Here is a 25,534-nt window from a genome sequence, read left to right on the forward strand (position 1 = left end):
CAGCTTCTATTTGTTTTTTTTTTAATTATCTGTGCGATTATTTCTCATTGAGAAAAGTCGCCTTCTTTTTTTTAATCAATATCTCATGAACTAATGAACTAATAATTGTACAGCGTAGGTTTTGGAAATTTGAATCAATCCTCTGCAAATGCCTTGTGGTATGTTTGAGAAAAAAAATTATTCTCAGTATTTGAAAAAGAAAAAAGTGACTTTTTCTGCTGTTTTAGAAAATAAACGACTACTTTGTGAATATTACGAAAAGTACCAATGTTTGTTGGGTTTTTGTAGCTCAGTATATGCCCATGAGGTCTGTAAATTTTGAAATCGATCGGTTAAACCGTTTTCCTTTCCTGAATCTTCAAAATTTTATAAAAAATTAATGGAACAGGTTTATTGCTCCTTACATCAAGTATGATTAAGATTTAAAAAAAATTGCGTTTTATTTTTCTCACAATTTCGCGTTAAATACTCAAGCTTTAAAAAAATTTTGAAAAAAAAATTCAGTTTTGAAAAAAATCAAATTTGTCAAAAATTTTTGCGTTATCTTTTTAAATTTTCATATTGAATATTTCAAATGTCCAAATGTTGAAATTAAAGACATATATTGAACTTTCAAAATATTCAGAAAATTATACTGAATCATTTTCTGTTAAGTTTTGAAGCAATTTTTTTCTTCGCATGCCATATTTCGTCAACTTAAAATTAATTGTATTAATTTAAGTTGATACCCCCAAGTGAATCTTCATGCATTTTTTTAAATGCATCGCTATACGATTTATTGATCCTTGTTTCAATAGTTATCAAGTCTTTAAAAAAAAAAATTACCAATTTTGTTCATTAAAAAAAAATAATCTTAAATTTTATTAACTATTTTTTTTCGACATTTGATAAGTATTCAATGTGAAATTGTGAAAAAAATAACGCAAAATTTTTTTCAAAATTTAGCTTTTTTCAAAATTTTTATTTTTTTTTAATATTTGATAAGTATTTAACGCGAAAGTGTGAGAAAAATAACGCAAAAAATGTTTTTTCGTCTCAATCATGATTAATTTATGTTTAAGGGGCAATAAATCTGCTCCTTTAATTTTTTTATAAAACGGACAATTTAGAAACGGTTCGACCGATCGATTTCAAAATTTACAGGGGCATGTATTGACTTTAAAAAAAACCTACAAACATTGGTACTTTTCGCAATATTCGCAAAATAGTCGTTGATTTTCCAAAACGGCAGAAAAAGTAATTTCTTTCCACATTTTCAAATTTATACTAAGTATAAATTTTATTTCTCAAACATACCAAAAAACCCTTGAAGAGGATTGATTCAAATTTCCAAAACCCACCTTCCGTTCGCTGTACGATCATTAGTTCTTGAGATATCGATGTTAAAAAAAGCTGATTTTTCAATCAATGGCCGATATCTCAATAAGAAATAATCGCACAGAAAATAAAAAAGAAACAGATTGAAGCTGAGCAATCAGGCTAAATGAGCATGGCATTAATTAAGCTCGAAAAAATGTTTCTAAGCCCTTGGGCAAAAAGAAAAAATTGTAAAATTTCTGCTTTGCATTAGGTATTTCTTTCGACTGCGCCGTGATTCTCAAAAAAATTTTTCATCTCAAGATATTATCAAAACTAGAATCTTCAAGCTTCAAGTCACGAAGTTACAACCTTTCAAAAATCAATAATAAAATTTGAAAATTTGTCTGCTCCCTTAACTTTAATGCTGAGTGTATATAAATCTATTTCTGCTTTAAGTCGTATAAAGAACAAATGAGTGTTTACAAAATAGGTATATGGTTATAATTAAAATACAGAAGACATAATTACATTTGCAATACGTTGTCCTGCATCATAACTGTATAAATATGTATAAGCTAACTAAAACAAAGAATAACCATTTCCTGTTAAAATAAATATGGTAAATTTAAGTTCATTATTAACCCTGATGCCTGACTAATAAGGAACAGCTTTATTACAGAAGTTTTTTAATTTTTAAGAATAAACCATCAAAATAAAACATGTTGATTTTATTTTAACTTCGTACGACTTGAACTACCCGCGAAATCATAGTGTCCATTCTCGTCTTCAACTTGTCGTTTGAAGGATGAAGATGTATCCCCGTTACTTGTACAACTCTTCCTCTAGTGGTCAACCTGGACTTGCACTTCATTCTATAGTAATAAGAACAACGCCAAGATGTGCTTCTTTTAGACTTCTTGTGAACAAAGTAGTCGAATCCTTCGAATACAAGCTTTGGGTTTTTAGTTCCGACATCAAAGTATATAGTACCTAGAAAAGTTCTATGTACATGGGACAAATAAACAAAAATATTAATCTTAAAATAATTTTATATTCTTTAATAAAACAACTTGGTCAATAATATTATAAATAAATTTATTTTTATTCAAGGAATGGACGAAACATATTTCATTAACTACTTTTCTTCTTGCTATGTACTATCGACAAAGTTTGTGAGGACAATCCGTTATGGCTTCCTACAAACGTAGCTGGGTGGTTGTGGTCGGCTTGTCTTATTTCTAGAGTTCTTCGGAATGTTTTACACCTTGCTTTACACTTCGTTTTGTTCTTGTAAATGCAACACCAGAAGCTTTCCTGCGGCAACTTACGTTCGATTAAAAAAGAGTGCGAACCGATTATCATTTTTGGATTTCTTGTTCCGGGGATAAAATATACCACACCTACAAAATTGGTTGAGATTAATGAAATTAAAACAAATTCATTGCAGTAAGACAGTATGTTATCTAAGATATTTTTATTTTTAAATTCTGTAGTATTATGTTGCAATCATTTCACATGTGGGTTCTTTAACTTTTAATCTTTATAAATGTTTTTATAAAAGGAATAACCAACATGGCAGCACTGCACTGTATATCGATGACGTCATCACTCATCTAGTGTGACCAAAAAAAAGTGTGTGTCAGCATACAGAAAATAACATCCCATTTAAAAATATACAGGGTGATCCATTAACGATACGGAGCGACTGTATATAAGAAACTATTACGATTATGGGGTAAAAATCTGTTAACAAATACGGAAATACAAATACAAAAGAAATTGATTTAAAATTCTTTCAAGTTAGTAACTTCACCGCTAGAGGGCGCTACTGCTAGTGTTACAGAAAATTGTAGTTTTTTCAAAATTTCGCTTATATAACCCAAGTTGAAAATACACTTTTTAGATACACTGTTAAAGCCATTATCAGTTTTCTTTGAACTTTTATTTTGTTATTATTACCATAGCAATGCCAGTATAAAAGACATCATCTTGAAATTTTTAAATTGCTTCTAAATGCTTTAATCCATTTCCAGAAACAACGGCTCATTTCAAAGAACTATTAATAAAATTTATTTGTGTGATATGGGAATAAAAATATTATTTTCCTGCGCAACGGTAGACAACGCTAATCAGTTTTGTAATTGTCTCCATTTACTAAAAAATTAAATGCAATGATATAGGTTTTTTTCATGGCTTAATAGACCATTTATTAAGGAAAACAAATACATAAACCAGATATCCATGTCTTTTTTCGTTTTCAAATTATTACTAAAATAGTGAAGTTGTGCTAGAACATCCTCCTCAAGACAAAATTAAATTGTAAAACTATACCAAGCTTGTCTTTAAAAAAGTACTCGATATATTTTGAAATTTTTTTGATAACTGCGATGTTTAATTTTTTTTATTAATTCCAAATACCTGGGTATTTATAAAGATTATTGTTTCCATAACGCGGCCAGGCTATGTCCTATGAAAATAGACAAATGAAAAATTATGTCAAATGATATGTGACAGCGCTTGCTTCGTGCAAAATTAGTGTCATTTGCGTGAGAAAAGTACTTATGTTCCATGTGAAATTCCCAGGTATCTAACTAATTCCCTTGGACTTATTTGGGGATTTACATGGACACAAGCCAACACATTAATAATATTATCTTCCGTTCTTGCACGGCGATGTCTTTTTACAGAAGGAAGTGGCGTCTGCCTAAACGCTGACATACTTCTCTGGAGTGGCGTTTCTACGAGGATATCAGGATATCGCAAAGCGTATTCTCTTGAAGCTATAACGGCATTTTCCAAACAGTGAAAATAAATTGCCAACATATCACACGCTTCCACATTCGTATAAGGCATTTTCCTCGTTCACAAGTACTTTTCTAACACAAATAACACTAATTTTGCACGTTGCAAGAGCTGTCACATTTCGTTTGACATAATTTTTCAGTTGTCTATTTTCATAGGGCATAGCCTCCCTCGTTATGAAAATAACCTTCATAAATACTCAGATATTTGAAATTAATAAAAAATTGTACCTATTAGAAACATTTCAGAATAAAGTACTTTTTAAGGACAAGCTTGGTATAGTTTTATAATTTAATTTTGCCTTGGACTATGTCAATGTTAATTAGAAGACTAAATAAAGCAGAATGTCCTAGCATAACTTCACTATTTTAGCAATAACTTGAAAACGAAAAAATATATCGACCTCCGGTTTGTATATTTGTTTTCCTTAATGAATGGTCTCAAGCCATGAAAAAAATCTATATCGTTGCATTTATTTAGTAAAGGAAGACAATTACAAAACTATTCCAATTTGCGTCGTTTACCGTTGCGCAGGAAAATAATATTTTTATTCCCATATCATAAATATAAATTTTATTAACAGTTCTTTAAAATGGGCCATCGTTTCTTGAATTCGCTTAAAGCATTTAGAAGTTATGACAATTTAAAAATTTCACGATGGCGTCCTTCATACTCGCGTTGCTACACTGAAAAAAGGATTTATTTGGACTAAATAAATATCGTCTGCCATGAACTATTCCTAGTTTTGGATATTGCCTAGCATATATATTGTGAAAAGTAACTAATAATAAGTTCATAGTTTTGTAATATATCTTATTTGAATGTTAATTTATTTCTAGTGTAATATCACATTTCGTCTCTTTATTATTAATCTACATATTTTAAGATGTAGATGACATAAGATAATTAGAAATATATCTTAGCTTAATGTGAACTAACAATTTTTCAGTGAAAATAGGTTATTTTAATATTAATAAATGATTGGTTTATAAAAAGTAAATTGTTTTTTTCGCTAAAATTGGACGTATTTCTTTCTTGATTAGTCTCAAAATTATGTACTTTCTCAAATTTGATTAAACTGATAATTAGATAACTTATCTAACTAAGTTTATCATTTTTGAAATGGTACATGGTATTGAGATCTACTAATAGAGAAGCACATACGAATATATACGATACTTTTACTCGAACATTTCATTTTTGCTAAAAATTAATTTTAAGATTTGTATTTTCCGAACTTATTATATACATATATCGATCAAAACTACTTGTCATAGTTGTTGACAGTTTAATGATTAAAAATAATTGGCGGATTGTTAAATTGGGTTTTATTATAAATTTATGAAACTACAACAGCAACACTATGTCCTTATTTAAAACTGACTTTTTGACGATTATTACTTGTTTGACCCTAACTTCCACAGTTTCTGCATCCATTTTAATGATGAGTAAACGGAATACAGCACACAGCACTCTGTAACTATATGCACATGTTATATTATGAATATGATCTAAGAACAACAAGAAACACTACCTTTTGATATACTCGTAGTCCATACCGAGGTCCATACTAGCCTACTGAACTAAACAATACACCACAGACACCTTGCATACATAGTCGCCATGATGGCGAAGATACGACTGTCAGGGGAGAACACAACTTGGTCACGTGATTGGATTAATTTTTTAATAGTATATTTTACTATTGAACTGATAATAGTTTTAAACTACATATATAAAAATTTAACTTTTATAACCAGCTGGTTCATATTTAAGAAATTATATATTTGGAATAATTTTCCTTTAAAGTTTAATTGTAACGTTAGATAGGCCAATATAAAATAATATTTATTAAATAAAAACGAATATAAATTTGTATTAAAAATGTATTCTTTTAATTCGCCTAATAAATATTCTAAAATCATAAATTATTATATTAAATGTAATTTGTTAATTATAGACAAATCTGTTGTAAACTGTTTCTTTTTTTAATTCAAACAAATCAAATGACTTGTATTGAACGTAACTGGTTTATCTCAATGTAACTAGCATAAATGTAAACTAATTGCATTCAAAACAACCGATTCCTTTAATAGAAAGTAATTGTTTTTTCAGTGTATGGTAATAACAAAACAAAAGTTCAAATAAAACTTGTGAAGGATTTAACAGTGTATTTTCAACTTAGGTTATTTAAGTGGAATTTCAAAAAAAAACATCATTTTCTGTAATATAGCAGTTACGCCTCCTAGCGGTGAGGAGATTTTAAATCAATTTCCTTTGGACGTTTTTGTTAATGCTTTATCCCATAATCGTAGCAGGTCTAGTTTCGTATGTACAGCTAATCCCCTCACCCTGATCATCCGGATTACCCTGTATATACTTTACAGGGTGTCCAAAAATGGGTAACCGAGTTATGGCTCGGAGCCTTTATAATCAAACAGACTATGTTGAAATTGTTCATCAGTTGCAAATGAATTAAAAAGAAATATAAAACAGGCGACACAAATATTATTGAAAAAAACTCAAATACATGTTGTACTATTTTGTTGTTGCCTGTTACCTAATAGTGTTTAGTTCTGCATAAAAAGTTGTACAATGTTACTCATGTCAATAAACAATAAAATTACCAATATCTAACAAACAGTTTATACAACAGGATGTACATATTGGAAAACTTTAAATTATAGAAAAACATCGCTTACACTTCTGGATTTTACGCAAAAAAACTGAATAAAAATTTCTTCGGAAAGATAAAAAAATTCACAAATAAAGAAGTTGTACATCAAGACAACTGACGAAAGAGGAAAATGCTCCGAATGATTCAAACGAAACAAGATATGGAGATGCGGTTTAGCCTATAAATTTTTTCCACAATCAAGACCGACACTTTTAAACAAATACTTTTCGTCTATCTTTACAAAAATTGACACGCCCTGTGTAAACTATTTAATCAACCAATACAAGTACATAAACATTTATTTAATTTGATCTTAAAACATCGACACAGCAGATTTCAATAAATATTTTTCTTATTGTACACGATCAATAAAGTTTGTGACGACAATCCACTACGGCTTCCTTTAAACGTAGCTGGGTGGTTGTGGTCGGCTTGTCTTATTTCTAGAGTTCTTCGGAAAGTTTTACACCTTGCTTTACACTTTGTTTTGTTCTTGTAGACGCAACACCATAAGCTTTCCTGTGCTAACTTTCGTTCGACTTTAAAAACGTGCGAGTCGATTATCATTTTTGGATTTCTCGTCCCGGGGATAAAATATACCACACCTACAAAATTAGTTGGTGACATCAATACAAGGTGTCCCATTTTAATGTACCAGACCGCATAATTTTTTTAATTCGACTTTTATAAAAAAAATATAACAAAAGTTATCAGGTTTTGAAGGGGGTCAAATTATGGTGATCTTGAATTTGACATTGAAGTCAATTATCAAGGTCAACCTTGATTTTTTAAATGGAAACCCATATTTTTATTACAGGAAGCTTTTTTAAGAAAAATGTTTCGTACAAAAGTTAAGTATTTTTTCCCGCAGAATACGAAACTGTAATAAAAATATGGGTATCCAATTAAAAATCAAGGTTGACCTTGATAACTGAAAGGTAAATTTCAAGGTCACGGTAATTTTATCCCCCCGCAACCTGATAACTTTTGTAGGAAATATTTTTCACCATAATGCTGAGATTTAAAATAGAACAGTAAAAGTATAGCGCACCCTGGCGAGAAAACAAAGCATTTTAAAAAAATGTTTCATACAAAAGTTGCATATTTTTTCCCAGAATGCGAATCTGCAATAAAAAATATGGGTTTCAATTATTTAAAAAATCGAGGTTGACCTTAAAATGTCCTTGATAATTGACTTCAATGTCAAATTCAAGGTCACCATAATTTGACCTCCTCGAAACCTGATAACTTTTGTTCGAAATATTTTATTTATAAAAGTCCAATTAAAAAAAATTATACGGCCTGCTACATTAAAATGGAACACCCTGCATAAATAAAAAAATTTATTGCTGTATAACGGTATCTCAATTGCAAAGATTATTTAAAAATTCTAAAATACTGAAATATTTTGCTGAACGTTTTCTACAATTTTTAATCTTTATTGTGTTTTATAAAAGTAATAAGTTGTTAATTATAATAATTATTTATCAGTTTACAAGTGAAATAAATATGAATAACTACCTACCTATAGTAGGATCATATTCGATGCAAAGTAATAAATCATTACCTGTCAAGAGATCCAATGCAGTACGCTTTTAAGGGTTTTAGAAATCGAATAATTATTTATACATTATGAAGGAACGAGGGGATCAGTTCACGTCTGGCACCCTTGTTCCTACAAAAATTCCTTTATTCTCATAAACTATTTATTTTAAATGTAATTTATTATAAATCCAATTTCCCCAACGCCCTTTCAAAGAACTTTGCAAAACAATCGAAACCATTTCAAAGTATTTGAAGCCCTCTTACTTTTTAAACTCGAATTAGAAAAGAATCCTGTAATCTTAGGATGTTAAGTTAATTTGTATAACTTAATAATGATAATTTATTTTTCATTTCCTTATTTTAAACTATCATTGAGTAATTGATAAATATTCTTATCATTTTCCTGAACAAGGATCTATCGTGTTGGTTTTTTCAAATGAGTATTTAAAAACTGCAAGGGCTACTTGTATTTTCATTTCTTTCCCATGAGAGAAATTACACTGTTCAATAAAAAATTAGAAAAGATTTAATTTCAAGAAAGTGACGAGGGGTCTTCTTAGAATTCCATGTGAACAAATATCATAAGGACTGTACTTAAGTTAAGGATTAAGAAATAAAAACAAATTAAAAAATCAAAAATATAAGAGATAGTAAAAATATCGAAAGAGTTTTAATAGGTTCGAAGTGCTTGAAACCTTTTTGTGTGCTTTGGTTGAATTCAAACCCTTCGATGCGCTGAAGTCCTTTGCACAAGTATTTACAGCTTTGAACTTAATTCCATTTCAAAGTAACTGGTAATTCGAAAATGTATACCTAAGTACTTTAAGTGAGGGTTTTGCGCCTAGAGCTTAGAACTCTTTTGATGAGGACTTCGCCCAGCCCTTCTCTGCATTATTTATTTAATCTGTAATACATAAACATTTCATTTGTTTTTCCTCAAAGAACTGACACAGTACTTTTCTTATTATGCACGATAAATAACGTTTGTGATGATAATCCGTCGTGGCTTCCTTTAAACGTAGGAGGGTGATTGTGGTTGCCGTGCTTTATTTCTAGAGTTCTTCGGAAAGTTTTGCACCTAGCTCTACACTTGGTTTTGTCCTTGTAAATACAACACCATCGACTTTCCTGCACCAACTTTCGTTCTACTTTAAATATGTGCGAGTCGATTATCATTTGCGGATTTCTCGTCCCGGGGATAAAATATACCACACCTACAAAATTACAGCTACTGGAATTCAATGAAATCAACACTTAGTTGCTACAATCGAATATTATTAAACTCTAAATTCGTGAAGTAAGAATATTGATCTCATTTCGTAAATGTAGATGCCTTCAGTTTTAATTTTAATGCATCACTTAGAATCGTTTAGAAAGTAGTGACCACATGTGGCATAATCTTTGTAGAAAAATTATAAATTTTGTAATTTTGTAGTCGCTGTTTATTATTATAATTGTTTATTAGTTACAAGTGAAATAAAATTAATATAAAGTGAAGATACACAAATATATCTTAATGACTAGAAAATGAAAAATTAAATCTATTATTCACAACAGTATTCACATTAAAACATTCTGAAATTACTTTATTAAACTAGTTATTAAATATCGTGGTATATTATGAAGAAAAAAAATACATGTATTTAGGTACTACCGAAATAAATGAAATAGACCCCTGAGTTTGGAAACCGATATTAAGAAAACGTAGGAGCAAACAAATTTTATAGCCTCACTATTACTCTATTGTGTGCTAAAATTTCAGTTGGTTTCGTTATCACATTTTTTAGTTATTAATGAAAATGTTGAAAAAATCACGTTTTTCTGCCTACAAAATTGATACTTCTCACTTTAACTGGTCGTATTTTTTTTGTTAATTGATAAAAAAATTCCAAATTTTTACTGAAGATAAGTTGTCTTTAGTACTGTGAAGGTCATTTGTCTCAAAAGCTCTTCTTTTTTTATCTTTAAGCAAAACAGAAGGGAGTGCTATATCCGTAAATATTGCATTCTTTAAAAAAAGAAAAAAACTGACTCAAGTAGTAAATAATTGTAAGCAACAATCTGAAAAAAATTCTTAAAATAATACAGTCAGACGGGCTATACTGTATACCCTGCATCGGACCGTGAACGTAATTGACCATTCCGATACTGTTTTTAAGAATCATATTTATAACTGTATTATTTTAACAATTTTTTTCAGATTCAGATAACTATACGGATAGCACTCCGTTATGTTTTGTATAAAAATAAAAAAGAAGAGCTTTTGAGACAAATGACCTTCACAGTACTAAAGACAATAGTTCGACTTATCGTCAGTAAAAATTTGGAATTTTGTTATCAATTAACAAAAAAATTACGACGAGTTAAAGTGAGAGGTATCATTTTTGTACGCAGAAAACCGAGATTATTTCAACATTTTCATTAATAACTAAATAAAAAATGGGATAACGAAACTAACTGAAATTTTAGAACACATTTTAGTAATAGTGAGGCTATATATGGTCCAAATTTCTAATTTTTTTGCCCCTACGTTTTCTTAATATCGGTTTCCACACTCAGTGGTCTATTTCATTTATTCCGATAGTAGTATAGAAGGGTACACACTTGTGCATTAAACCAATAAATGCAATAATACAACATTAAGGTACACAAATTCCATCAAAATCTGAAAAAAGAATAAAGTGCAAATAAATTATACAATTCCACATAGAAATGACGATGTAGTTAATTCTAAAAACAATACGTAGCGTAGTTTTATTTCTTTAAAGGAAAAAATATCAATGCCTTAATTTTACTTCAAATGAGTTTTGCATACATTTTACTTTTAAGAAATAAAATTTGCAGATCAATGTTGCCTGATCCTTCGGGAGCTTATTAAAAAGGGAATTTAGAAAATTTTATTTTTATGATGAAATACTATTAACGTATGGTTATGGATTTGCCCAGGCATATCAAATACCTATTTCACCCATCTCAATACATTAAACTGCTTTTGTGACACAAGATACGAATTTTTGCGAATGCCATTTGGTATATCCAATGCTCCAGCAAATTTTCAAAAGCTGTTTAATTCTTTTCAGAAATCTAAATAAATATGGAATTAAAAATGCAATTATTTGTTAATAAGTGAATTTCTTAGCATATCCTGAAGATTCAGACTAAACATGAATTGGTACATTCTAAAATAATTTGCAGCATTTTAAAAGTACAAATCAGATGCAGGTATGTTTATTCCATAAGTATCAAATTAGGAACATTTGAAATAAGCCAATCGGAGTAAATAGGATATATTAACAAACATTTTTCAACCTTTTATTAAAGAAAATGTTACAGAAAGCAGTGTTGATCATATTTTCAAACATATTTTAACGATTCCTATATATTCTAAAAGCATTTTTAAACTAAGTACTTTTGTCATACTCCTACTCCACTCTTGCACGAACGAAGTTTAAACCTCTTGATTTCTGCTTCACACTTGCGTAGATGCATATATATTTCTTCTATACATAGTAGTGTAACAATTATTATTTACGATAATGAAGCTCCACAAAACTGATTTTTTTTTTCATTTATATGGAATTGAGGATGATAATAAAAGATCATCGTTAATATCCGACATACCACATTGTATTATTATAAAATTAAAATAATTAAATTACAAAGTAATTTTTCATAGTTATATCTTGAAAATAAAGCAAATATCATGTATCACTGATCAGAACTCCACTCAGATCTAGATACACGTCATATGATTTTACGTAAACAACTGAATAAAAAAAGCTTTTTATAAACTATATTGCGATATAGTAGTTTTCACCTTCAATTTTCCGCGGAAATAGGATCAACTATTTTTTTCAATCTTCCCAAAAAAACAAAACTAGAGAAATAGTAGATCAAATATTTAACAAAAAAAAAAAAACTAACGAGCGTTCAAATAAAAACGTGGTCAAGTTGGTTCTGAAAATTTGGACATAGGGCGTAGCGTATAGCAAATGAACTTAAACGTCATCTGTCAAAGCGCTATATCGCCGCTATCAATTTGAATATTTTCATTTTAAAAAGCGTTTAAAATGGTGTTTTCTCAAGAACAAAAAGTGTTTATCATAGAGTCCTACTTTAGAAATGGACGCAAGATTGATGGAATATGGAAGTATTCTATTGAGGAATGTTTCATAGAATTTCAAAATCAATTTCCCGGCGTTGTTGAGTACAAAATTTTTCAAAGTGCAGTTCAGCGTTGTGTTAATGTTTTTCGTGAAACGGGCAGTGTAACAAGAAAAGAAGGAAGCGGCCGACCTAAAAAGCGGACTGAAGAATTAAAAGAAAATGTACAACAAATAATGGAAAATGCGCCAACAACTTCTGTACGTGTTTTATCACAATTGGTGGGAGTATCAGTCGGTACCTGCCACACAGTGTTAAAAAAAGATTTGCGTTTGTTCTAATATCGTTTAACTTGTCAGCAAGAACTTCATGAAGTTGATTTTCCGCGACGGGCTGTATTTTGTGAATGGTTTTTAAACAACTACGGTGAACTTCATATCACCTTATTTTCTGATAAAGCCTGGTTTCATTTAAGTGGTTACGTAAACTCTCAAAATATGAGAATGTGGTCTTCTGAAAAACCAGATAACTTTTTTGTCGAGGGCCCTCTACACGCTCAAAAAATTGGAGTTTGGTGTGCTCTCAATCGAAGGAGGATTTATGGACCTATTTTTTTTAATGGTACTCTTACTGCGCAAAGGTATAGAGAAGAAATTATCGCTCCTTTTGTTAACCAGCTGGAAGAAAACGAAATTACAAACTTTTACTTTCAACAAGATGGCGCAAGGGCACATACGGCAGGCGAGACGATGAATATGTTGAGGGAAGTTTTCCAAAATCGACTAATAAGTCTCAATGCTGAACATGAATTTCCACCGAGGTCATGTGATATTACGCCGTGTGATTTCTTTTTGTGGCCTTACCTTAAAAACACTATTTTTGAACTGCCTATTCCTGATTTAAACCATCTGCAGGCTCGACTTATAGACAAGATTCGTGAAATTAGCAATACCCCGAGCATCTTAGAAAATGTCTTTAATTTTTTGAGGAACAGGTGTGAAAAGTGCTTGGAACAAGGAGGGGGACACTTTCAGCAGCTGCTTTAATTTATTGTTATAACAAGGAGGGGGACACTTTCCGCAGATTATTTAATTGTTTGTTATTGTTATCACGATTATTCTTTAAAATAAAGTTATATAGTCATTAACGTTATTGAAACTGACAGCTGCTATACAGCTCGTTGAGAAATGAGGTTAAGTTGGTCGCTATAAGCTACTCCCTACGTCCAATGTGTCAGAGCCAACTTCGACCACGTTTTTATTTGAACGCTCGTTATATTCATACACATCAACAACGCAAGTGTGCAACGGAGATTAGAAGAACATTGCACATTGACAAGGCTAAATTAGTCAAACCGACTTCCTTTTGCGGTTTACAATTAACAGAGTCTGCGAAGCTAGATTGGTGCAATCTCCTTTAAAACTCGCCTCGTGATTATGGGCGCTGTGAGTTATTTCCAACGTTTTTCCTGACGTTATACATCTCGCTCTGCATTTGAGTCGTTCCTTGTAAGTGCAACACCACAAGCTTTTTTGGGGTAGCTTCCGTTCCACTTTGAATACATACCAGTTGATTATCATCTTAGGATACTTTGTTCCAGGTGTGAAATATACCACACCTACGAAAAGATTGTTTTCAACTTGGAGATACAGATACGAAAATAAAAATGAAAATAGGACTCATCACAGGCGATTAAAGGTTGCTTAATATCTAAGTAAATGATAAATTTTAATACTTACACAAACATAAATTGCTAATTAAAAGGAACTGAAAAAAAAAAATATGTGAAGACTGTGACCTTTCGATTATGTTACAAATCCTATGACCAATTAGCTATAATTATGTCCACAAAAGGATGTTTATATGAAAAAAATTAAGGAGAAATGAAATTTTAAGGATGAAATACGTTTATAGAATGATTTATTTCTATAATTGTTATAACAATATTATCAATAACGATTTCATAAAATGTATTTATTAATAAATTTACTACAAAATAAACAGTAATTACAAAATTTAGTTACGTCTATTTATAAACAATTGTAATTTACATAAAATATTGTTTGAGGAAATTTTGGGTACACTGGTAAGGAAATGCAAAGGTAATGCGGGGTAATGCGAGATAATCCAAGGTAATACAAACATTTCTGAGAAAATTAAAGTTACGAGATCTCCTGTGTAAACAATGGGTTAAATGAAATAAGAATCCCCTTTTAATTCGTTTTTGAAATATAGGAAGTTAGACATTTTCTATTTAAATATATTTAAAATGAGTAAAAATTTCCGTTAAATTAATATAATACACTAAGAAAATTGTGGGCCGCACACGAGCTGGCACTAAACAATTTTGAAAAAAAATATGTTTGATAGCGCAGAGATTACGAAGGCTGATTGCTTCAAATAAGCTGATGGTGGCCATTTTCACTGCTTTATGTGGTTTTGTTCAAGTTAATTTAAAAATAACAAAAGTCAAATCGAAAAATATAAAGAGATAACTTGTATTACGTATATAGCATGATTCATAACTAACGCTAACAAAATATGTTATTTTTAAGATACTTGCAAATTGCAATCAAATTACTCTTCGGCGATATTAAAAAAATTGAAAAATTAAAAAACAATTCTCTCAAATGTGAAGCAAGAACATAATCATGATGTTAGAGACATTGTAGGGTAATAGTGTGTACATGGAGACAAGATTGGAGAGGACGGCAAAAAAAAAGATTTTTTCTTGTTTTCGATTTTAGAACCAAATTTGAAGGGTAAAATATTTTTTGTAATCGCAGGGACAATATGCAGTTATCTCAATATCCACTGCCTTTGGTAAATATGATCTCGATTTTAACTGTCCAAATTTGGCGGATGGCCCTTTTTAGTGCAAAAAAAGGCGAAAAAGAGAAAAAACACAATTATGTTAAAAAAAGAAGTGTAAGGTGCGTGTTTTTCTATGTAGTTTTGGGTGCTCAACATAAATCCGATATAAAAAAGGGCAGTCTGGCCTTCCAACTCAATTTTATTGACAAGCGTATATTTTTTAAGAATAGCCTAATCTGACCTAACTAGTGCCAATCAAGAAGAAGTGGTAAAACTTTGGTAGGACCCTTACGAAACCCTTCCAAAGGTTTGCCGCATGCGTAGGTCTATAAGAAACGATAGGTCTCAGATATTATTCTCGTTTCCGTAACTATACGAGGGTGGTCTGAAAAGTTTCCGACCTAACAAAGATACAAGAAATTTTTTCCGAATTTTTTTTTTATTTTTCAACATAGTCTCCTTGTAACTCTACACATTTCTCCCACCGATGCTCCCATCTCTGTAACCCGTCCAAATAGTACTCGCTGCGCGGTGCTCTCCTCGCCGTTTGGTAAATATAACATTTTTTAATACCCAGTACTTTAGATTTTAAACGCCCTTTATGTAAAAGTTTGATAACACATTTTCAAAAAAATATTAAAAAATACCACTCGCCCGGAAGTAAGTAATAAAGGGAAATTCTAGATAATGCTGGGAAATTCTATGTAATGCAAGAAAATTCTAGATAGTGAGAGGAAATTCTAGGTGTTAAGGGAAAGTCCTGGAAAAAAATAGGTAATAAAGGGAAATACATAAACATTAGGAAATTACAATTTAGAAGAAATAATGGGAAACAGCGTACAGTATTTTGATCAGCGGTTTCCGCCTCGAATACTGTAGTTCAGTCTAACTTTTTATTTTATGCCTAATGAAAAACGTCCGAGAAACCAGTTTACTGCGGTCCCCTGTGAAAATAGCTTCGTGGTTGTGATCACCGTGTGTAATTTGTAAGGTCCTGCCGAATGTTATACATCTAGCTTTACACTTATGCCTTTTGAAAGTGCAGCACCACATACTCTTTTTAGGCAACTTTCGTTCTATTTTGAATGTATACCAGTCGATTATCATCTTCGCATATTTCTTCCCAGGTGTAAAATATACGACACCTACGAAGAAGGACTCAGTAAATTGTTATATTAAGCCAATATATAAGGTAGTTGAAGAATTTCAGGGCTGGTTGCCACGTCGTCACTGCAGACATTTCGAGAGATATACATATTCTTCAGAAGAATCTTTAAAAGGGTGTCAGACCGACATGGCAACCAGAACAGAAATTGTTCAACTATTGAGAACTGCCACATACAAACCAATAACAGTGTCCCATTTGGCCTATTCTTTAGCAGACACCTTGTATAGAAATTTTAACTCCTTACCTATATTTCAACCCCCAATAATAATTATTAAAATAAAATACAGGTATCTACAGATAACTCTTAAAAAATGTATGAAGCATTCTTATCGGTCTTTCAAGCTAAGTATTAATAGTCCAGACGGCATCTGTTACAAAAAGTCCATATTTGGGTGAATCGTATATCCACAGAGATTTTTGGCTTTTTGGCTTTCAAATATCACTAGAAATGAAAATTTTTCTATGCGCATAAAAAAACGTGGGCTTAACTTTTGGCGGCACAATATAAAAATATTCGAAAAATGTCGTATTTTTTCCTATTTAATTATGTATCTTTTCAAGGGTTGATTTTAGGCGAAAATGGAAGAGGAAAAAATTTTTGTAATTAATTTTTTTACAAAATATGACTAGTTACAAATCGAATGAATCATGATTATTATTGTAAAAATCGAAAAAATCGACAAAATTGGGGTTAAAACCATTACTTTCTAGGGAATTTTTTTGGGGTCTTTAAATTGGGTATAGGACCTTCATACTTGGCTCAAGAAAACTTCATGTTATGTAGAATTATCACAACAAATTTCGGCAAAATCGGTTCGATAGATTTTGCATAATAATTTTGCAAACCAAATTTTGAAAAAAATTTTGCAAATTTTCAAAATTTTGCACAGCAAAAACCAAGGCCCTTAGATACTTGAAAATGTAACCACATATAGCAGGGCTCTCAAGCTCTCAAACGCTTTTTGGAAAATTCGAAACCGTCAATTAGGAGAGCTCTGGCACTTGTTTAAACATTGGTCAAATTTATGTACTTATAAACAATTAGAATAACTTTGTAAATATTCAACCTAATCAAATATTTTAAAATAGGTTTTAAAAGTTCTTCTAAAGACGCTTCTTTAAAAAAAAAACAGATCGATTGGTCAATTAATTGCGTAGTATAGTCGATCAAAGTTAACCGTCATTTACCACTAAACCGGGCTAATTTTTCGAAAAATACGTTTGGTATTCCAAGTACTTACCGGATCTAATTTTGCAATAATTTTCTTCATTGACAATCTACTTTAAAACGTGTTTAAAGTTATTTTTGCAATCGAGAAATCCAAGAAAATCGTACGGGTGGTGGTGGTGGGGGAAGCAGAGAGCGCGGCCGCTTCGGCCTGCTCGAAATTGAATCGGCGGGTTCAAAACCGAGACGCGCTTAAAAATTTTTAATATCTCAGCTTCTAAAGGTCCGATTTTGATGATTTCTTCTAAATCGATGTCTCGCGGTTTAAAAAAAACAATTAGCGTATTTTCAAATGCCTTTCCTTAATAATTATTGGTTTTTCAACAGTACGATAATTATTTATCTTTCAACTTCCTTTCCAGCTTCCAAAACTTCCAAATTAGCAAATGAGAAATTAACTCATTATATTACTAATTTTCGACATATTTTGAAAATAATTGTTGTTTAAACAATTTTAGAACATTTAAATAAATTTGTTTTTGATCTTTGATAAACAGCATATAAGTTTATGCATAAGTTTTGATGCAATAAAAAAATAACGTTGATTTTTTTTTCAAAATCTGGATTGCAAAATTATTATGCAAAATCTATGGAACCGATTTTGATCAAATTTGGTGTGATGATTCTATATAACATGAAGTAGTTTTCTTGGGCCAAGTATGAAGATCCAATACTGGATTTAAAGACCCCAAAAAAATCCGTAAAAAGTAATGTTTTTTAACCCCATTTCTGGCGATTTTTTCGATTTTTACAATAGTAATCATCATTCATTGGATTTGTAACTAGTCACGTTTTATAAAAAATTTAATTAAGTACAAACATTTTTTTCCTCTTCCATTTTCGCCTAAAATAACTCTTGAAAATATACATAATTAAATAGGAAGAAAGATATGACATTTTTCGAATTTTTTAAACATATTGTGCCGCCAAAAGTTAAGCCCACGTTTTTCTTACGCGTATAGAAAAATTTTCATTTCTAGTCATATTTGAAAGCCAAAAAACCAAAAATCTCCGTGGATATACGATTCACCCAAACCAAAACAGATACCGCCTAGTCACAATTAAAGTTGAAGATTTCACACTTTAAAGGTATTCTACTAAGTACATTATGTATAAACCGTTATAAATAAAGGAAATAAGCATAATCTGAACAAATTTATTGAACACAAAGTTTATATGGAGAAGTTATCCAAACCTGTCAAATTCGGAACAGCAACTGTCAAAAATTGTTTAGTTCATATAAAATATTTTGCGTACCTAGATTTTTGGTACTAGACTCCATTTTGGTAGATTCTTTTGGGAAAAATTCTGCTGTCATTAAGGAGAAAGGAAAATTAAAACATTTTAATAAAAACAAAAATAATTTATTTGCACAGGTACTCGTAACTAAACGAGAACTCTTCTTCTCTTGCCTTTAATAATTTGCAAAGTTTGAGAAGCGACTTCTCTGGAACCCACTTTAAATGTAGCCTGGTGGTTGTGAACTGCATGTCTTATTTCCAGAGTTTTGCCAGAAGTTACGCATCTGGCCCTACATTTAGACCTTTTGTTATATGTGCAACACCACAAACTCTTATCGGGCAATTTCCGTTCTATTTTAAATTCATACAAATCCACTATCATTATGGGATTTTTTTTACCAGCAGTAAAATACACGATACCTAAAAACGGCACATATTGAACAAGTGTAGTAAACTTTAAAATCTAGTTACAGCTAGTCCCTCGAATAAAAAAAAATCAAAATATAATAGAAAACATACTATAAAAGCAAAAAAAATACGAATAGAAGTCCATCCATATTAGATTAAATTAATGTCGACAATTCTACGGTTCAGAGAATTATTATTAATTTTTTAATTTAACCCATTGAAAGATTTTTTTGCTGGGGTTAATAAAAATTCACTAACTGTAGCAAAATATCTGCATTAAATGGGCGCCAAGAGAGTTGCTTCCCTATATTTAAGCTCCCGACTAGAGTCCCTAATCTCCTCATTAACCCAAGATTTCTTAGTTAATACATTATTATAATATATTATATTATGGCAACATAGTTGGTCTGCGAACAATAGCTAAAAATATCAAACACCGCACTTGGAGGATTGTTTACAGAGCACAATTATGTACATTTAATACAATAGGTAGCCGTGGTAAAAAAATAAGGGAACTATAAAAACCATTTTTGCAGAAGAAAGAACGAACGCCGCAATTTTTTTATTTTGTTATTACAATTTTGGATTACACCTTCCCCTTTCTTTCAAAGAAACTATTTTTTACACATTGTTAATTGTATTTAGGCCTACACGGAATATTAAAATTATTTCTCATTATGAGGTACATCAGATTAACAACCCAGTTGACGTCATTGGCATAGGTACTTAGTAACAGGAAGTTACGTATCTCTGAAGACTGTTGACGAACATTGATAAAACTTGAGCCAATGATTTATCTAATTAAAGGCAAAAATTCACTGAATTGGTACACAAATCTGTCACAGTGGCGGAGATACTAGGGAGCACTAACTAAGAATTCCAGAATTTCGGCATCACTAAATATTTTGGAAATTGTGAGTGTGTTTTCTAATGATTTCTGATTTGATCATACAAATAAGCTATTTAAGCACTTATAATAATTACTCAGTAGCGTCGAAATTCTGTTGCTCTTAATGACCGTGCTTCCCAATATCTCCGCCAGTGGATGACAGATTTATATAGGGTGCTTCAGAAAGACCTCCCGTAAATACAGGCGGTGATAGTGCGACAAAAATATAAGAATTTTTTTGTCTTATGAACTGTATGTCTCGCTCCTCTTGTTTTCGAGATACAGAGCGACAAAATAAAAATTTTTAAATTTAATTTTTACGAAAGTTTCCAAACGGAGACAGATATTTTTATGAAATTTGGTATTCCGGGGTTTTTAAGGGTGCCAAATACGCTGGTCTAATTATTTTTTATATATTTCATAGAGGGCACTAGTTATGCTACATTCCTATTACATTTAAATTCTAATTTTTTTAAGGTTAGGTTTTTTACCATTCGGGCTCCAATTTCTAATGTACAAATTTATTTTCTAAAGAATAATGTACTCTTGTTAAAACTTTCTAATGTGGGCGATTTTCGAAAAAAAATACTTTTAATTGAACTCTTACAATATTACGGTGTATAAAATAAGTGACTTTAGCGTAGGCTTACGTCAAAACTTATTGATGGATGTCTCATAAATAACGCATACAATATTAGTAATATTTTAAACTATAATTAACCTTATATCAAAAGTTTAGTGATTGTTACTGATTGTAGTTAGTAATGACTAATTGTACACACCGTAACATTGTAAGAGTTCAATTAATTCTTTTTTCACGAAAACCGTCCACATTAGGAAGTTTTAACAAGAGTACATTATTTTCAGAAAATAAAATTGTACATTAGAAATTGCAGCCCGAATGGTAAAAAACCTAACCTTAAAAAAATTAGAACTTAAAATGTAATAGGAATGTAGCATAACTAGCGCCCTCTATGAAATATATAAAAAATAATTAGACCAGCGTATTTGGCATCCTTAAAAACCCCGAAATACCAAATTTCATAAAAAAATTTATCTCCGTTTGGAAAGTTTCTAAAACTTCAATTTAAAACTTTTTATTTTGTCGCTCTGTATCTCGAAAACAAGAGGAGATAGATAGACATATAGTTCATAAGACAAAAAATTCTTATTTTTGTCGTAATACCACCCCTGTATTTACGGGAGGACTTTCTGAAACACCCTGTATTCTAATGCGACATATTTTTGCCTTTATTTAATTGTCATTAAGTTTCTTCAATCCAAATCACACATCTTCAGAGATATCTGAATGAATGCAATATTTTTTTAAAACTTCAAGACCCTTCATCTCTAAGACCATTGTTAAGACCTAAATGGCCTAAGAAATAACCTCCTGAGTTGTGAAAAAGACTTAAAAAGCACCCTGTGATATATAGTGATTTACGTCTCAAACAACATTAACAAAATTAACTTTTTCGTTTACTATTTGTCTGTTTTTCCGATGAACAATGACTAACGACTGCGGACATAAATTGTTGTAGTCTCCTTTAAAATTTGTTTCGTGGTTATGCTGGCTGTGTCTCACTTCCAAGGTCCTGCCGTACGTCACACATCTAGCCTTACACTTGTATCTCTTAAAAGAACAAGACCACACAGTTTTGTTAAAGAACTTCCTTTCGGCCAGGAACTCATTCGCGTTCACAATCAGCATTGGGTTCTTTTTGCCAGCGCCAAAATATACGATCCCTGCAAAAAGTAGGCGTATTAGAATTTTACGAATCTTGTGTTCTTACGTTACTTACAATAAGACTAGATTTTTAAAGTATATCAGAACAGTTGCACCAAAAATGGGAAAAGGAATTTCAGATAGGATTTTCATAAATTATTTAGTCCATGTGAGGCTTCACATCAATTCGAGATAAGTTTCGGTCTTTCTGTGTTTGGACGCTGATGCCAGAATACGAAATACTAATATTCCATCACCTCTCCCGTACAAGTCTTTGATGAATAATTTGATGTCCCTTTATAAAAATTATTTATATGCTACAGATCTTCCTATATGAATACCAATGAAGCAGAATCTAATTTTTATATGCTAAATATCCATAAGAACTGAATACTTTTAATTTCACCAGAATTTTTTATACTTACCAATACCTAAATCCATAGAAGAGAAGTAAAACGATGATATTTTAAAATTTAATTTATTATGCAAATATAATATTAACTAAAAATACTACAACTATATGTGTGTAAAAAAAGTATAGTTTACATTTATAAGCTTTTCCTTTCTTTTTTAATAATGCACATTTTTTGTGAACGCAAATTACTGTAGCTTCCCTTAAAATTCGGGTCGTGGTTGTGGATCCCATTTGTTATTTCTAAGGTGCTGCCATAAGTTGTACATTTAGCTCTACATTTACATTTTTCTTTAAAGGTGCAAGCCCATAATGTCTTATCGCCAAGCTTTCTTTCCGTTGCAAACTCATTTTTATCCACCACTATAATTCGGTTCCTTTTTCCAGGAGTAAAATGTACGACACCTGCGAAAAAATATTAAAACTGTAGTCGTGGGTTGTTGAAGTAAATAATTTTTCAGGTGAATAAATTAAGGTGTATTTTGGCAATTTTATTGTAAACATGACCAGTTACAAGTTCTTTATTAAAATAAACTCTTACTTTACAATTTCTACATTTAACTGAATTAATTTGTATAACGTGATTGTTCATCAAATTTCAACGCCAGTTATCTGAATAATTATTGGAGCTAAAAAAGTATTGTTAAGAATACAGCGCTATATGATAAAACAATTGTCACAAGCGTGATGTTTTAAAAAGAAAATCAAATCTTTGTCTAAAGCCGGCTCCAAATGATGCAGTCATTGGCCAAATAATCGGCAAACATAAATGTGTAGAATATTTTAATCCAGGGAACGAAGAGAAAAATAGGGTAAAACCTTCAAGTACTTTCGGATAGATCCGATTTTTATGAAAATTTGGAATTAAGCTTATTTCAGCCTGTAGATAAAAAGTTATATATGTTTGATATGCGCTTCTTATTTTTAGGGGACGAAACCACCCCTTATGCTAAAAAACTAAATAAATATAAAAAATTTATTATATAGACTAAAATCATATCTAATATATAGAATAAATATTGCTTTATATATTGTGGGTTATTCTTTAAGTTATTTTTATAAAGTTTCACCCCTTAAAAACCACCCTTAATGATAAAAATATAAAATTAATAGTTTCTTTGATATTAAAACATTTTTATGGCACATATATTATAGACAGACATACATATTTTCAATAGTTTATGGTATTATAAATAATTTATTACAATATTTCAATCCTTAAAAAACTACCCCTAATAACAAAATATTAAAGAAAATAGTTTTTAATAGTTTAAAATGAGTTGATAGTACAAACAGGATAAATTAAATCTTTTTACCTGTTTATAATACAATTTATAATTCATCGCATTGTTTTAACCCTTAAAAATCACCCCCAATGACAAAATATAAAAATAATGGTTTTTAAATTATTTAAAATGAATTATAATTTTTTTTTGTAATAACTTTCTTTCTCGCGATTTACTTTAATTTATGCAATATTTAAAATAATTATTTCTCAATATTTTTTTCACGCAGAATGTCATAATTTAAAATTTTCAAATGTATATATTATTTTATGTATACCTATGAATACTCCAAAGTTGTATATACTTAACCAAAATATTGACATGCTCCGAAAATTGAAGCGGTAAGGTACCGCTGGATTTTTAACGATAACTTCCTTAATTTTAAATCTATTAAGACGATCCAAAAACGATTTTATCGAAAAGTTCGACAGCTAAAAGTACTGTAAAATTGAATATTTTTTAACGCATTATTTTTAAGATTTTTGAGGTTAAATGGTTTGAAAAACATGACCTTCGCCCTCAACTGCAATCTTCTAGCAGCGACATCTCTGTTAATCCTACACAAATAAAAAAAAACAAAATATTCTGTGAAAAAAATCTAAACTTTCGTACACTTGAATATTTTTCGTATTTTTTTTATTTTTAAAGTTATTTTCAAATATATGGTTTTTTGTGAAAGAATTTTTTTTTTTCTATCAAAATGTAATGTTTTCAAAAATATGTATTCTAAACCGCTTAAACTTGTATAATATATTGTTAGCACATAAAAAATGTAAATTATAGAAGGATTACCTTTAATTTTAAATCTTGTGAAAAATTCATCAGTTTTTGTACTGATTTTTTTTCCGCAAACGCGAATTAACAGTTTTATTATGATCATAACTTAATTTTTTTTGCTAATGACTTAAAGTCAAGTCTATTTTAAAGATTTTTTAAAGTACTTTCAAAACGTTCATAATTTTTCTTGGAAAATTGAACTTTTCTTAGTTATTTTACGGTAAATGCTCCCAATTTAGTTTCTGGCGGACATGAAATTATTTTCTTTTAGAATATTTTCCGAGTTATTCGAGAAAAACTACTGAAAAACGTCTTTTTTAATAAAAAAAAAAGGTACATTTTCAATCACCAATAAGTCAGAAAATATTGACTTATCGAAAAGTGTTCATAAGATACTTTTTGCTTAAAATTGATTGGTTTATCGATTCCTGGGGTTATTTTCAGTACTATTTTTCACCCCCTAGAAGGGGTGGCTTCCACCCCCTGGGCAAAAGCGTTCATCGGCACTATATAACTTTTGTTTCTTGAGCTATTTTCTACTTACAGCCCAAGTTTCACGTCAATCGGTTCTATCCGAAAGAATTCGAAGGAGAAATCCTTGGTTCCCTGGACTATTTGCATATTATTTGGACAAAATCTACACAGAACTGATGATTAGTCTTTTAAGGAAAACGAAAAGAGCAAGCAGGAAATCGCAAGTGCTTTTCAATGGAAAATACATTCATCAAATGACAACTGTTGCCACTATTTTATAAAATTATGTGCAAATTTACCACATTTATTAAAACAATAATTAATACTGAAGAAAAAGGAAAAAGTATATATAATTTTGATTTTTGGCGACGTTCGAAATCAGTAACAGTATTTTCTTTATATCTATCGCTTTATATCTTTTGAACGAAATACGATATAAAGAAACCTTTAACCTTTATTAAATATTGTTGAACAAAAGGGGGATTAAGAACCTAAACATCTACAAGTATAAATACAAAAATAACAAACATAGTTTTTAAGGCTATAAAATCTATTTGAAGGTTCATTTAAATATCCTTTTTGTCTAGGTGGTCTTCAATAATTATCCAGATAACTGACGAAATTAGAGAAAGTCTTAGACAATCGGTTCAGTATCATTCGATAAATTTACATTATTTTTTCGGC

General features: G+C 30.4%; 1 protein-coding gene across 34 annotated transcripts in view; it reads right to left on the minus strand.

The window, feature by feature from the left end:
• The window catches only part of LOC108912735 (protein tramtrack, beta isoform), a 219,688-nt gene that overhangs the window by 133,496 nt on the left and 60,658 nt on the right, over positions 1–25,534 (minus strand). The window contains exon 4 of one of the 34 annotated variants that reach the window (XM_018718082.2): positions 2,057–2,289. The exons of 29 other annotated variants lie outside the window; for them this stretch is intronic. In XM_018718082.2, coding sequence (XP_018573598.1) covers positions 2,057–2,289 — 233 coding nt within the window. Of the gene's footprint in view, positions 1–2,056; positions 2,290–2,421; positions 2,700–19,014; positions 19,299–21,607; positions 21,922–22,429; positions 22,719–25,534 lie in introns of those variants that run through there. 4 more of the 34 variants (XM_018718091.2, XM_018718083.2, XM_018718077.2 and 1 more) reach the window with 4 other exon arrangements.

This window comes from Anoplophora glabripennis, unplaced genomic scaffold, assembly GCF_000390285.2.
Source record: "Anoplophora glabripennis isolate ALB-LARVAE unplaced genomic scaffold, Agla_2.0 scaffold471, whole genome shotgun sequence".
NCBI classification, from domain to species: Eukaryota; Metazoa; Arthropoda; class Insecta; order Coleoptera; family Cerambycidae; genus Anoplophora; species Anoplophora glabripennis.